Source organism: Vipera berus (assembly GCF_964194415.1).
Source record: "Vipera berus genome assembly, chromosome: Z".
Taxonomy (NCBI): Eukaryota; Metazoa; Chordata; class Lepidosauria; order Squamata; family Viperidae; genus Vipera; species Vipera berus.
The window spans coordinates 74,631,996-74,648,143 of NC_138205.1; the positions used below are offsets into that span (position 1 = coordinate 74,631,996).

Below are 16,148 nucleotides of genomic sequence, written 5' to 3' on the forward strand. Positions count from 1 at the left end.
TCCTCTTCACCTTAACCTCCTGTACCGCTCTGCCTGCTCCTTTTACTCCAAAGTCTTTCCTTCTGGCAGGGGTGGTAGCAAACGCCTGGCTCCGCTTCAAAAATCCCAGAGCAGAGACGCTAAGCAGCTGGGAGCAACCCAGGCTACGGGGGAGTTCAATCCTTCAGCCACCCAAGCTTTCAGCTCAGGCGGCCCCGGAGAACTCAACCCCTACCTGGGGCCTCACCCCCTCCTCTTCTCCCGAGGAGGGGGCTTCAAATCCACCTAAACAGCTGATCGGCGCTGTTTTAGGTGGAAAAACTCAGCTGTGAAGCGGACAGCCCGAAACGGCTATCTTCGGCGCCGCGCCGCCACCGGAAGTCCTCTCAACTTGTCATTAGTGTAAGGGGGTGAATGTTGCTTTAGAATGGGCTAGATGGAGAAATGAAACCTTTACAATTCCACTGAAGACACTGAGAGTCTGAAATCTTTCCAAGGACACCACAGCAGGCGTGGAGAGGAAGCAGACGGTTCCCGTAACAAAGTGAATTTTTTTACATGGACTATGTGAGAGATTGGGGGGTTGGCTGGGGAAATTATTGTTTAATTCTATGAACTGATGTCTGAGAACCTCAGAGTTGGTTTTGCTTTGACATTACCATGCAGTGTATTCAATAAACAGTAAGAGTTTTGGAAACAGAATGATTTTTATTTGGATTTTTGAGCTGGTTGTTGACATTGCCTCTGTACAGTGGGCCTGCTCAGTATTTATTTGTCAAATAAATATTGCTGCTCATTTCTCAGTCTGTAATATGCCATCCAACTACTGATGATTAACAATTCTAAAACCCTTCTTTCCAAGTTCTTCTACTTAGAGATCTTCAAAGAAAGGACTCTATTAAGGCTTGGCCTTAGATATGGATTTGTAGCAATTTCTCTTAAGTAAATGACAAACTTAGATTTTCTCCTGTGTAGGTAATGACATTCCAGTTTTAGCCTGATCTGTGCTATGTTTTTCCAAAAGCTGCTCCCTCCTTTCCGATATCTGCTTGCACCTTCTTTTCTGTGATTCCTACCTCTTCATATCTTGGGTCTTCCTGCATATCTATCCCTCTCTCTGCCTTTCTCTTTCTAAATTAAACTCCCATTTGACCCTTACCAGCTTATTTGCTGTCTACTAGCCTCTTTACTGTCCTCTCACTCTCTTAAAAGCCTCTTGGCATGTCTTCCTCAATCCCTGTCTGATACTAAGAGGTCTTAAAAAAAAAGAACTCTATTAAGGCTTGGCCTTAGATCTGGATTTGTAGCAATTTCTCTTTTAATTAAATGACAAACTTAGATTTTCTCCCAGTGGGTAATGAGTTCAACAATGGAATGCTTCAATTTCCCCATTCCATTGTGCTGACTTTCACTTGGAGGATAAGTCTCTCAAATGCACAGAGATATTTTGGAATGAGAGTGTTGGTCTTACTTAAATTATGATACCTCTTGTTGAATAGAATTTGAACCCCTCCCTATTCAGTTTTCATTAATGCCAACATTTAATGGTCACATCACTTTTTAAAAATTCTATGGTAGTTAGTTTTCCTTTCATATATTTAAAGAGTTTACTGTGAATCAGGGATTTTATTTGTACATAGCATAGAGCCTAATATTAGCAGAAAGAAACATCACATACTCCTGCACAAGTGTTGCACATATAGAAAGTTGTTTGCAACAACCCACACACACTCACATTGAAAGAGATTGAAAATATTGTGTCCTATAAGCATTGGCTGCTATTGTTATGGACATAGAATGTGATATTTTCATCCAAACAATTAAAGGTACTAAGCTATCATTCACAATGAAAGTCATAATGAATTGCAGATGACTTGTTATGACAACTGAAAGAATCCAGATTCATCTGGGTGGTTAGGCTGTTTTGCATTTCCCCAGATTAGATGTGCAAGAGACAAGATTTCAAGATCTGTGTGCTTAAGCCAAAACATTATCTATCCAGGTCTCTGTTTCTATGTAAGATTGATAAGATGATTGGGGCAGGATGTGTGGAGAAGGACAGTAAAGGCATATAATCTCTCCTGTTGCCCTGCAGTCACTTGGATTCATGGAGGCATTGCTGTATAGAATGGTGGAATCATATATGCTGACACCAGGACCATGTGGATCATTGTGTAACATTATGTCATAATATAAACTTTATTTCCCTCTCTTGTTGACTCTTTAGTCATTAGATCTTGCCTTTCATTTATTAATATGATACATGTTTGTATAGCACCTTCTCCCCCCTTTTTTCCTCATAATATCTCTGAGAGTGTTCTGTACCAGCCTGCTACCGGCCTTGCAGAAAAGGCAACCCCTTTACAGACGGCAAGAGGCTGGAATACGTCTGCCAAATTTATTACAAAAACAAACAAGACACGAACCAAGATACCAGAGCTTTGAAACACTATCTGAGCGGTTGCTTTCAGCAAACCAGCCCTCCCCACACAAGTCCTTTATAAAGAGTTCAGGGCGTGGCTTCTCTCTCCCTCCTTCCGAGAAGCCCCATTGCCTTCCTCTGTTTACTCCTACTTGACTGCCTCCTGCGTCGGGCGTCCTTGAACAGGGCCAGCTGTGGGTCATCTTCACCCACGCTGTCAGGCTCACACAGCTGGGTCTCCACCAGGTGGGAGGGGCCTGGCTGGGGGATCTGCGGAGCCTCAAAGCCATCATCAACAAGTTCTTCAGCACCCCCCTCCTCCCCCTCATCTGAGTCATCCGACCCAACTGCCGAACCCACAGGCTGACCCTGAATCACAACAGAGAGGTAGATTGGGAGGAGGGAGAGGGACTGGTCCAAAGTCACTCAGTACTGTAAACATTTGTGGTTGAGGATAGATTTGAAGCTAGATCTCCCCAGTGTCATTCCAACAACTTAATAACTACAGTACTATACACTGTAATATTCAATTTTATGATATTCAGCTCAATGACTGAATTGAAGACTAAATTGTCCTCTTATTTCTATTGGGCATGAATCCAATGCATTGTTGCAGGCACTATCTGGCATCATGCCACACTATTTTCCAGCACAAAGATTCAAATATGTTTAGTTACCTATTTTCAGGAAGCACCATCCGGTACTGAAGAATAACCAAAGGCTAATGGCAAATTGCTTAAGAGATAAGAACAGAGTTTAAGGAATGGCCATTGAGAAACATTGCAGGCTTACTGAGATAAGCAACCTTAATTTGTTTTGGAGTGACTTTGAAAGGAGAGGAGAAATTGCTACAAATAGTATTGGATGGGAAATATGATTTAGAGCAGGGGTCCCCAAACCCCAGTCCATAGACTGGCACCAGTCTGCAGCAGGCCAGCAACTGTTCCATGTAAACAATCAAAGCTCCATCTGCGGGATGCAGGCAGCACACAAAACCATGCCCCCTCTGGTCTGTGGAAAAACCTTTCGCCGCGGAACCAGTCCTGGTTTCCAAAAAGTTGGGGGCCATTGATTTAGAGTATTCATTGCAGATTCTGAGATATGTTAATTTATAGGCTTCTCCTTTTTCTTTTTAACGAGGCAGCAAATTCACTCTTTAGGTGACTTAAAAGGCCACTTACTGAAGTTTTTCCCCCAAATGGAGCCAGAGAAGCAGAGTAATAGCCATAGTTTAATATAACCCCCATTCTTTGCAGATTTTAAAAGGTGCTTAATGCCTTAGAGCTCTTATTATGCTGAAACAATAACAGGTTTACATATCAGGAAACTAAGAGCTGTTAGTAGTTATTTGATTTGTAGAGCCACTTATCTGACATTCATGACTCTAAGTACATGCAGTATAGTAATAAAAAACAAAATTAAAATCAAATTAAAACCATAAAACATAATAAGTAGAAAGTGCAAGTCATATGTCTATCAGTACAATCAATTAGGAGATTCAATAGCATTGAATTTATAGAGAAAGATTAAAATAAAAAGGTGCTATATTGGCCTTTACAATCTGGTATAAAGTATTAATGGATATCTAAAAAGAGAAGCTGGTGTGGATATTTAAAATAGTATAGTGACTTATGAATGTGCTTATCTCCAGTTATCTTTACTCAGTACAATTCAAAGTGCTTATATCAAAACCCTACTTGGCTTGGCACATAATTTTATTTCAAAACTGTAGATAATGTACCAGCTTTTTTTCTGTTGGGAGTTTTCTATTATGAACATTTTAAAAATCTGTCTTATAAGGCTACCAAAGTTCTACTTCTGAGTTTCTCAACCTTTTCGGCTTTGTAGACCAATGGAAGGGAGAGATGGTTCCATGAAAGAGCTGGCAAGCATGTATGTGCAGCTCCATTTGTGCAAGCTGGGTGCATGCATGCCCACTGCTCATGCAAATGGAGTGCATGTGCACACTCTTGCCCGCTGCAAGTGGGGATGTGCACGCATGCTTGCCCGCCATTTCTGCAGCCCCATTGCGAACATCTCATGGCCCACTAGTCCTAGAGGTTGGGGACCCCTGGTTTACTTTATGTGACAATGTTCTACTTATGGAAGCCCAAGCCACAGGTTTTTCCAGGACAATGGAAGAACTTTATCATATAATACCCAAGTTAAGCATGGTCTTTTCTGAGTACATGTTCATATTAAGTACATCCTAATAATACAGTCTCTGATCCAGAAAATTATTCCACCTCTGTGTATGGGTCAATAAAGAAAGAAAATCTATGCATATATGCTTATGAATTATTAGAAGACCAGGAAAAGTACTGACATTTTTGAACTTTGATGCTGGAGAAGGCTCTTGAGAATACTTTGGACAGCCAAGAAAGCAAAGCAATGGATCATTGAACAGATCAACCCAGAGTTCTCACTCAAGGCACAAATGACCAGCTCAAATAATCCTACTTGGTGGAGCAGTGGGCTAATGCCTCCTTAAGTAACACCAGCTGCCTGCAATTAGTGCAGGTTCGAGTCCCACCAGGCTCAAGGTTGACTCAGCCTTCCACCCTTCCCAGGTAGGTAAAATGAGGACCCAGATTGTTGGGGGCAATTAAGCTGACTTTGTAATAATGCCGCTTAGGGGGTGTGTGAAAGCCCTAATAAGCAGGCATATACATAGAATGAAGGCTACTGCTAAGCTTGTAAGCCGCCCTGAGTCTTCGGAGAAGGGCGGGATATAAATGGAATTAAAATAAAATAAATAAAAAATACTTTGAATGTGTTACGTAATGACTTAGCTCTTTGGGAAAAATGTTTTAATGCTTGGAAAGGTAGAAGGAAAGAAAAGAGCAGCAAGGTGGATGGACTCCATTACTGCACTGATGAATGCACTGTGAAAGATCTGAAATATCAGGTTAGGGATAGATCATCATGGAGAACATCTATGGAGTTGCTAGAAGTAAACAAATAACTTGATGGCATATAATCAAATTAACCATTTATGCTAGAGCTCACCAGCCTCTAGAACTGGGGCACCTAAACGTTATGTACAAATCATACTTTTAAGTATCTCCTGAGACATTTGTCTACATATTAAATGACTACTATGATAGATATAGCCAATGTTAGCTCTATGAAATAGACCGATTCAGGAAATATACTTCACAGGAAGTTTGCTTTATTGTGATAAGCTATAATAGCATAATCTTGCAAGTCTTCCTGTATTTTCCCTTTCCTAGCATTTATACTCATGGAGTCAGGAGGGATCCAGTCTGAGTCTTCTAATACTTTCCAGTCTCCCCCAGTTTAATGAAGGTGAAAAAGCCTTCTATTTCTGGGAACAATGAAAAAAAAATACCCATGCCTCTAAGACATTTGTGACAAAAAAAAAAAAACATCTTCAGAAGGGCTGCCTTTGAAAAGTATTCAGAAGGTTCAAAATGCAGTGGCCGGCATAGTTTCGTGCTGGCCTAAGTCTGCACATGTGTTCATCTCTCCTGCAGGACCTGCATTGACTGCCAATTTGATTCTGGGTCCAATTCAAGGCACAATTAGAGCCCTAATTGGCTTGGGACCACTTTATTTGAAGGACCATTTCCCTCCAGTTATATCTGACTTAGCAGAGAGGCAAGGAATGTTGTGGGTCCCCTCTCCTAAGAAGTACATCTATTGAGATCAGGAAGAAGGGCCTTTTCTGTGGTGGTTTCCTCCCTGTGGAACATCATCCTTGCAGAAATGAGATTGGCCCCCATTATTTCACAGGGCCTTAAAGATCTGGTTTTGCCAATGGGCCTGGGAAACCCAGAGTGGGATGGAGCCCATCAAGTAGTTTGTTTGATTAACTGTTGTTGCCAGGACGATGGTGGAGGTATTGCTTTTTATGGTTTTATACTAGGTTTTTATTTTTGTAAGCCATCCAGAGTCACTGAGAATAAGTTGGGCTGTCATAAATTTTCCTAAATAAATAAATAAATTTCTTGCAGATCTTAAATGCTTGAGCAGGTTTGAAACAAAATATCTATTCCTTCAAATAGTCAAGCTTTAGGCTCCTGTGCCTGATATGAAACTGACAACCGGTATAGGCTCTTCAACAACAACTTCTTAGTTTTCAAGAATAAATAAATAAGTGTGTTTGTGTGTGTATATATATCTGTATGCATATGTATAAAAATTAGGGGTATTCCTGCCATAAGTGAACATTCAATAAAACCTCTTTTCCAGTGCCTGGGGCTTATGGAGAAAATAGCAGATTGACATCAATAAAAGCTCAGAAGTAAAGATTCAGGAAGCAAAGGTCACATCTGGCAAAGTGCAATAAGTAAAGTCACCTGAGGCAAAGGCCAAATCCAGGGGTAGGCAACCTTGGCTCTTTTATGACTCAGGAACTCTGGGAGTTGAGGTCCACGAGTCATGAAAGAGCCAAGGTTGCCTACCCCTGGCCTAATCAATAGAATCACTCAGCTTTCATTGTTGTCAAAAGACAAAGGTTGTTTCAGCAGATACCTAAAACCAGTGGTGGGATTCAGCCAGTTCGCACCACTTGGGCAGAACCGGTAGCTAATTTTTTGTTGCCCAGGCCCAGAATGGACTTCTGGAAGCAGCATCCACACAGAGAACCAGTTGTTCACCTATTTGAATCCCACCACTGCCTAAAACCATCTGAAGGCTGACAAGACTACACCAGCCCCATAATGCTTTTCCTCTTTAAAGGTGCCAGGTATGCTCCCTGCTTACATGCAAAGACGGGGTTATTGCAGGGGGCTCATATAATTACTCCAAGGATATACCTTGCCTAGAGGGGAAGGGAGAATTATCACAGGCTTCTTGGTGGAGACGGAAGAGAAATATTATTCCTTTATATATGTGGTGATTAATTACTGTCCCACAACATGATGATTCCTGGATTTTTAAGGATTGTATAAAACGGATTGCATAGAAGCCTTTCCTCTTCAAAGGGTGATGGCTATATTTGGAAGCTCTTCTGACAGCTAGAAATCAAAACAAAACACAAGTTCAAGTTACAGATAATCCTGAAAATATGAAGTTTAACCTCAGCTTACAGTTCACAGCAACCTTGGAATGGGTGGTTTCTACCCTGTAATCATTTCTGGGTAAATTGTATCAGCCACCCTGGTTACAGGACCACATTTTGGGTATTTGACAACCTATTCACATTGATGATCAGTTACAATACCTAGTTCAAGGGTTCACCCTTTGCAATCTTCTCTGCTGCTTTCCCAAAAAGTCAGTAGGGAAGAGGGAAGATTGTAAGTGCACCTTACCCAGCAGCCTGATGTAAACATTAAATAGAAGGCAAGAAAAAGCTGAACCCTGAGGCACACACACACCTCCCCCATAATAGGGGCCAAGGGCTGGATCTCTCACCTTCTATGAACAGGGACTGCAACTGATCCCAGATAAAGGAGAAAAACCAGGACACTTCAGTGTTAATCAGGAAGGAAGGAAGTTTGGGACAAAATCTATCTTGGCAGCATTGCATATTCCAATATTATAGTTGGAACTCCTGCTTGCAAGCATTGGTAGCCTGGATTGCCAAACTGTTTGGCTCAGTAGCATTATATTAATTGCTATTAGGTTTGGGATTCTAGCATCTCCAGTCGGCATCTCCAAGTAGGAACCAAGTGACAGTCTTAGGGGGTGGAGAATGCTGCCGGGTGCGTCTCTCCCTCGTCTCTCTCCCTCGCTCTCTTTGAGGCTTCAGTGCTATACATTAGGAGATGGTGTAAAGTCACTCGTGAGGAGAGCTTCAAAGGCATCAAACTGCTGGCTCAGAAAAGCTCATATCCCACAAAGGGAGATCGCTGCTGTTAGAAGTGGAGCGGCTGCTGTTGCTGCTTGAAGATTTGCCGGCAATTCCATCATGACGGAACCCGGCAACAGAAAAGAAGGATTTAAAAAATGCAGGAGTGCCACTTTCAGCATTGATGGCTACAGCTTTACCATTGGTGAGCACTTTGGTGGTAGGTTGTGTATTTTAGCAATCTTTCGGGTTCTCAAATCAGAAACCAAGATTCAGAGAGGTGTTTGTGTGTGTGTGTTGGAGCTGCTTGCCTTTCAGTCAGGATCGCTATCCTGGAACTTCTGCTTTGCCTACCCTCTTGTTGGTGCTTTGCTTCTTTTCTTATATAGAGGAAATGCGTCTTTTTGAAATCCCATAGTTTCTTTTTGGCAGGGCTTCACTTTTGTTAGTCTTATCTCAGGAAAGTCTGTCCTTTTTAAGATGACATTTTTCCAACTTCTTCGTTGTTTTTCCATCCAGCAAGCTCAGGAAAGCAGAAGCCTTCAGTATGCCCCAAAGTTGTTTGCTTCCTTCTCTGAAGAGTTCACAAAGCATTTAAGCATACAATCTCTTCCAATTTCACATTATGAGCCAAACCTTTCCTGAAATTGCCCCTAGAATGTGTGAATAGATTTTTAAAAAAAGAAAAGGAAGGCAGAGGGAAGACTTGCTGCAAACAATGTCACTTCTTTGAAGATTGTTGCTCAAGTCTGTTTGGAAAATGTATCTCTGACCACCCTGTTACCCAAGAAATGGAGGATGGTTCTGGAGGTAGATCACTCATTTTTTAGAGACATGCTCTTGGGTACTCTTATTTTTATGATGAGTTCTATAGTTGAGCCTGGTGTCCAGTATTATCCCTGTAATATAAAGTCATCAAACCTAAGGTTAGTTTACCCTGTTTTATTGATTATTTTGCTGAAATAGCAGGGAAAGAGGGGAAAATACTCAAAGAGTGCAGTTATCACTCTTTTCCCCTTGTTCTTTTTTCTTATTATTAAGTTCACTGAGTGCGAAGGTTAAACTCCCAGAGTAAATGAAGCAGTCTGTTCATTGGAAATTGAGCATCTGACCAAACCCTACTATGCCAACCTTTGCATACTTAATAAAACATGCTCTCCAGCTGATTTAATTTTGATCTGTAAACTGAGTGAATGAACCGCAATGAAAAAATAATCAGTGAGGTTCTTATGTTTTCCTCTATATATTAGCACCAGTCATCTGATTAGGTTACATTCATTCTTTGTTGTTCTGTGTGTTGACGTAACTGTCAGGCATGTCATTATGAATGGGTAGTTTTGATTATGGCAGAGAAGAAGTTTGTCGTGGTCTTCTGACTGTCCAGCATATATAGGAAATGTCTGTAAAGAGCCCACTTGAAAATCAGAATATGTTACACTAAAAAAAATAAGTAGAATTAGCTTCTGTGGCCTTATGTCAGAATTTAGAGTAAGCAGGAATTGTGAGCATTCATATTTATATATTAAAAGAGTTGCCTCAGAGAGATGAGTAGCATAGAAGTTTAATAATAAAAAATATGTCTTTGTATCCTGCTTTTTGTCCAGATGACAGGCCAGTGGTGGGATTCAAATATGTGTGGATGCCACTTCCAGAAGTCCATTCTGGGCCCGGACAAAAAAAAATTAGCTACTGGTTCTGCCGAAGTGGTACGAACTGGCTAAATCCTACCACTGGGCCAGTTACATTGGACTCCTTCATCCAGTTTTAGTCCTATAACTACTAACTTATGAAAGTTTGTGCAGACAGAAAATAAATTGCCCAGTGAAGTTCTGTGCCTGAAGATTTATTTAAATTTGGATTTCTATGATTGTACCTTAATAATCCAGGGAATACTCTCCATTAGACTAACAGAAGCTATGGAGAGAAGACAAACAATATATAGCTGGTCAAAATGCAGTTGAAGGGCCTTCAAGACAAGCTTGTTAGCACTAGTAGTCTAGAGGTATTTCAGCTGTGGTCTGAGAAAGGTCACTGGTATAAATTTACAATTAGCAATTTCCCCATTGGCAATAAAACATGAAACAGAACTTTCCCTGGCCATCTTGGGGCAACTTTTAGATTGGATAAATAAAGAGGCTTTGGATTTTGTCGATCAGACATACTAAATCTTCCAATCTTTAAAATCAATCTGTATTCCTCCTCCACACTTAATAAGATATTCATTATTTTCAGAATTCAAAGCTTTTGGTATGAGGTTGTCATACACTTACAAATTTGGAGTTTATGAAACCTGCCTACAGATAATTTGTGGTTTGAACTCAACAACAATAACAACAACAAGAAGAAAATGCCAGCTATCTTTGCTCACTCTTTCAAACTGGTCAAATACTTTCTGTCCTGTCGCAAAGCTGCAGTGTTCCATGAATTAACAAGTATTCCTTCTCTTTCCATTCACAAAAAGAAATTCTGATAAGTTTATTATTTTCTCCTCAAACATGCACATCTAAACCAGGGAGGTATATGGCCATTGTAATTACTATTCCTGACAGACTTAGCAGGAGATGCTTGTAAGGGAAGACCAACTGCTAAAAGTATTAATGAAAACATTCAAAAAGTTCCACAACTTTCTATTCACTATGATGCTAGATCTTTGTTGCAGGACAAATTGTGAAAGTAGCTTTATAACAAACCTTGTGAATGTTATTTTCCGGCAAACTCTATCAGAGAAGCAGGGTAGCCAAATTGCCTTGGAGGGATTTTTCCAAAACAGAAGCATATTATTAAGCAAGATAATTTGAGGGAAGGGAAGGGAAAACGTTCTAGGCAATTGACCTAACTCTGAATGTTTTGGGGCTGAACACAGAAACAGGAAAGTACATAGGATGTATTCTGTCCAAGAAGAAAAGAAATGGCTATAAGCACAGGATTGAAACTGCTTGATTGTGTTTGGGTAATCTGCCTTAACAACAGTGCTGATATAAATACAGCGTCATGCACTCAACAAGGTGTGTGTCAGCCAAATCTGAGCATAATAGCAGCAGGTGTTAGTCTTCAATAGCTGACAAAGCTATTTTCCATCAGACTGATGCCAATGGAAATAAAAATATAAAGAGAGAGGGGGGGAAGGGAGGGGAGGGAGAGAGAGAGAGAGAGAGAGAGAGAGAGAGAGAGAGAGAGAGAGAGAGAGAGAGAGAGAGAGAGAGAAATGGTCTGTTTCCTGTACTATTAGATCTGCTCTCACCTTTACACATTAAGATAATCTAAATGTTGTCCAAGATTTTTGGGTATGGTACCCCGTATACTGATAAGCAATTTATTTTCAGATCTTGATACTTCATAACCTTTTCCAATTCTTTGTCTTCTTATTACTATTAATTTAAGTCTGGATAGTTAAAATAAAGCCTTAAGCTGCTTGTAAAATATTTCAGTAATAGAAATTGAATAATCAATTTCGTTGTTCTGTATGGGACAATGACAATAAATATTATCGTATCGTATCATAACTGAAGAATCTTCTTGGGTGAGAAACAAAATGTCTTAAAGAAAAATCAGAAAGTCTAGTTGCTTTTTAAATAAAAGCACTCATGACTTGGAGAACTTCCATAATCATTATGAAAGCCAGAAATATTGATATAAAATATCACAATACAAGAATGTATATTGTATAATAATTGTGAAGAGCCTAATGCTGGGAAAGATTGAGGGCAAGAGAAGAAGGGGACGACAGAGAATGAGGTGGCTGGATGGAGTCACTGAAGCAGTAGGTGTGAGCTTAAATGGACTCCAGAAGATGGTAGAGGACAGGAAGTCCTGGAGGAACGTTGTCCATAGGGTCGCGATGGGTCGGACACAACTTCGCAACTAACAACAACAAATGTATCATTTAGGAGCAGTCCAAATGCCTTGGGTACATTATCTTAGGAACTTTTATAACAGCTCTACAGATAGTAACACTCACTGTTAGTGCTCCCTTCAGTCCACAAAGTAGTGGTTGACTGGGGTTGAGCAGCAATGATTTGCTTCAAACTATTGAAAAGATGAACAGTGAGGATTCATTCTTTTCAACACCAGAGTCTATTTCTGAACCAATCTGAAATCAGCCTAGCTTGATTAGGACTGATTTGGAAATGGTTCTGGTTAAATCAGGATTAAAATTAAAGTGAGATATAAAAAACCCAAATTTATACCATCTTGGATAATCTTGAAATGAATGGGTTTGTTTCTTCTTTTTTAAAAACAGCAATATCTGCAGGCATAGTAGTTTAAGCTGATAAAATTCACCACATTTTAGAAAAAAATGGGTGCATAGGATTTTTATTACCAAGTGACTTTAGAGGAAGTATCTATAACTTCTTTGAGTTATATGTGTGTGTGTGTGTGTGTGTGTGTGTGTTTGTGTGTGTGTGTGTTAAATTGTTGTTCCTGCTCATTCTGTAAAGAGCGATCATAAACTTTTCTCCGAAGTCTGTGCTGATGGCAGAACTATTAGAGAGACGAAGATCCTATTGCATAATATATATAAAAGGTCTTCCTGATGAATTGGATCAAGTCTAAAAATTATGCAATAGGATCTTCGTCTCTTTAATAGTTCTGCCATCAGCACAGACTTCGGAGAAAAGTTTATGATCGCTCTTTACAGAATGAGCAGGAACAATCTCACATTTTGAAGTTAATTAAGGGATCTCTTTTACCATCTAAATTGGGGTGCAGGAACATGAGACTTTAAGTTCTGAGTTTAATATTATCTAACCTTGCTTTAGTGTAGCACTAGTGTAGCACTTTAGTAACCATTTCAGACAAATGGTTGTCCAATCTCTTCTTAAAAACTTCCAGTGTTGGAGCATTCATAACTTTTGGTGGCAGGTTGTTCCACTGATTAATTATTCTGTCAGGAAATGAAATCTGCAAATTTTCTTCTCTCTTCTCTCTGAACTTTAGAGGCAATGAATTCTGAACATGGCTGCTACAATTAAAAATAAAAAAAGTGTCAAATGTATTTGAAAATTTGAAAGCAAATAAAAACTCACATGGGACTTTGTTTTAAAGGGGAAAAAAGTGCACAAGAATTCTGGCTTGGGCTTGTCATGCTCCATTTGCATCCTGCCCTTTCCCCAAAGTGGTCTCAGTGTATTGTTGATCTCACAGCTGATTGGTGATGCAGGTTTCACTGAGAGGTAAATGGCCAACCCCACCAAGTAAGCAAAAAGGCAAGCAGAGATTTCAGCATCAATTTCCTACATCCAGGCTTGCCTCTTCAACAGTTTTAGTGCTCAGTGTGTATTTTCTCCACAAGGTTAGAGCACTGTTGATTGGCAAATCTGCAGAATTTCTGGTAATCATCTATAGAAAGCCAAGGAATTGACTTTGAAGTAACACTGAGAAGATGGTTGAAAAAATAGGCTTTAAGCCCAGGAAACAGAAAATATATGAAGGGAGTCTGTGGACCCCCTTCTAAATTCACTGGAATATCAGAGGGAGGGAGGGGAAAACTTACCCATGCTTTAAATATTCTTATAATCTTTATAAATAAAGTAGAATTGCAATCAGAATTGTGGATTCTATTTCCTCATCTGGTCTATGTTAAAGGGGTGACACTAGCTACTCAACTGCCATGTAAAAATAAGAGTTTCTACAGATGAATAATTATTCTGACAGATAAACCTGGCACTGCATTTCCCATAGCCAGGACATATTCCAGCAAACTTGGCACTGCATTTCCCATAGCCAGGACATATTCCAGCAACTTCTTTTTTCTTATATGTCTTCAGATGTTGCCTTCATATTACTCTGGAATTGAGCTTTACTCATGTTCAAAGGCATCCTGAACAACAGCTGATAGGAGTGATGATGTAACATAAAAGTGGCAGCAAGACCTGGTTTTCAATTATTATTCAGGCAGTCAACTATCCATTCTGATCCAAGTCTTCAAGCTGAGGATCAGTTTAGAGATTTGGAGAATAGAATCTGTTTTTCCATAGTACTTACTGTCTCTCCCAATGTAGAGTGGGATAACTGAAAGACAAAGTGGGAAAGCCTGAAAAAAATCCTGAAAGATGATTAAATCCACAGATCTAGCTGTATTTAAAATCATTGTCACTCAAAGGACTGCTGTGATTGATGAATGAGTTTTCTATGCATTAGGGATGTTCAGAATGGACCCTGTAAATGAGAATACTTCGGCAAGCTAGGACAGAGGCAAGAAGAATTGGCAATGAGGTTAGCAAGATCTAGGCTGATTAGTTTTGTGCTGGATCACTTTAATTAAACAGTATTTAATTTTGAATTAAAGTTTATATTCCCAATCCCTCACAAAGTTTTTTGAAACTTAATCCTCATTCATCTTCAGCTCTATTGATCACCAAACAGTGACAGAATGCCTGGGAAACTATAAGTGCCCATTACGCTTGATAAATTGAAGAATGAACAAACAACAACAACAACAAAAACACTATAGGTAAAGGTTCCCCTGCACATGCGTGCTAGTCGTTTCCAACTCTAGGGGCTGGTGCTCATCTCCATTTCAAAGCCGAAGAGCCAGCGCTTGTCTGAGGACGTCTCCGTGGTCATGTGGCTGGCATGACTAGATGCCAAAGGCGCACGGAACGCTGTTACCTTCCCACCGTAGTGGTCCCTATTTTTCTACTTGCATTTTTACGTGCTTTCAAACTGCTAGGTTGGCAGAAGCTGGGATGAGTAACAGGCACTCACTCACGCAGCACTTGGGATTCGAGCCGCCAAACTGCCGACCTTCTGATCGACAAGCTTAGTGTCCTAACCCACTGAGCCACCTCGTCCCTTGTTAAAAACATTATAGTAAGGTCCTATTTTGTTTCCTACTGCAGATCTTCAGACAGTAAAGATCTTTTTACTTTCACTTCACCCCACTTCCACTTACATGTTTTTTTTTATATGGCATGGACTTGTCTGATTGTTTGCAGTTGTATAAAAATCTAAAATGGATTTTTGGATTTTGGTGCCTTAATGGACAGCTGTCTGGCTGAAAATTTGCTTTTCTACCTACATTTAAGCTTACTTTTGCAAGTTGAGAAAGTGATAATAAAGTATTTCTACATTGTTCAGCCGGCCACTTTCCCCAGTGCCTCTAACTACTGTATATTGCATGCTTTTATTATGGTATCTGTGCCGAGGAAAGGGTGAGACAATATCTGTAAAGAGTAATTGGAAGCAGGACTCTGAAACTCTGAATCAAGAGTGAATGAGACAACTATTTCTGCCAATGGAAAAACAAATTGCACATAAGCTTTATGGAATTACAGCATTGCAAAGAAAAACACCACCTTTGTTTTGGTTTTAAACAAACCAACCCAATGACACAAGAACAAAGTCAGTTCTTGAATATCAGTGACATCATGGATACACAGGAGATTTGATCTGATTTTGAACTTTACAAAGATTCCCAAGTCAAAGATTCCAAAGGATATGCTGTAAGTTCTGCTGCCCAGAACAATAGCCAGGGATTTTCTGGTAAGTTAGAAAAAGGTATTACCGAAAGGTTTTTCCTCTCAGGATACCTCTTCTGGAAACACACTGTACAATAGAGATGTTGAAATAGTAGTGTGAGCATCAATAAAATGTTTATTTTAAGATTACCACATCCTTTGAAGATCACTTGTCTCAAGTTTTTCCTTCTTCCAAGTTTCACATAGTTTACTTTATTGAGGAAGACACTCTATTTCAAGAAAGATAAAGGATCATATTCTATTGAGGATACAGTCCACTAATATGTTAAGGGTACAGAAACCCATGTTGATATCAAAAATAACACTTGGCTTACAAATTGAGCAAATGATCAGAACAACATCTCACTATCTTCATCATTCTGGCAGGTTGCAGGTGTTTCTATTTACATTTTAGTAAAGGTAAAGGTAAAGGTTCCCCCGCACATGCGTGCTAGTCGTTTCCAACTCTAGGGGCCGGTGCTCATCTCCGTTTCAAAGCCGAAGAGCCAGCGCTTGTCCGAGGACGTCTCCG

The 16,148-nt window shown here is 40.0% G+C and overlaps 1 protein-coding gene across 1 annotated transcript in view; it reads left to right on the forward strand.

Annotated features, from left to right (window-relative positions):
• Nucleotides 1-8,276: 8,276 nt before the first annotated feature.
• The window catches only part of PDE1C (phosphodiesterase 1C), a gene marked incomplete at its 5' end in the record, with an annotated part of 265,881 nt that continues 258,009 nt past the window's right edge, over nt 8,277-16,148 (forward strand). Inside the window, one exon of the mRNA XM_081344420.1 lies at nt 8,277-8,361. Within this exon, the coding sequence (XP_081200546.1) occupies nt 8,277-8,361 (85 nt within the window). The remainder of the gene's footprint in view (nt 8,362-16,148) is intronic.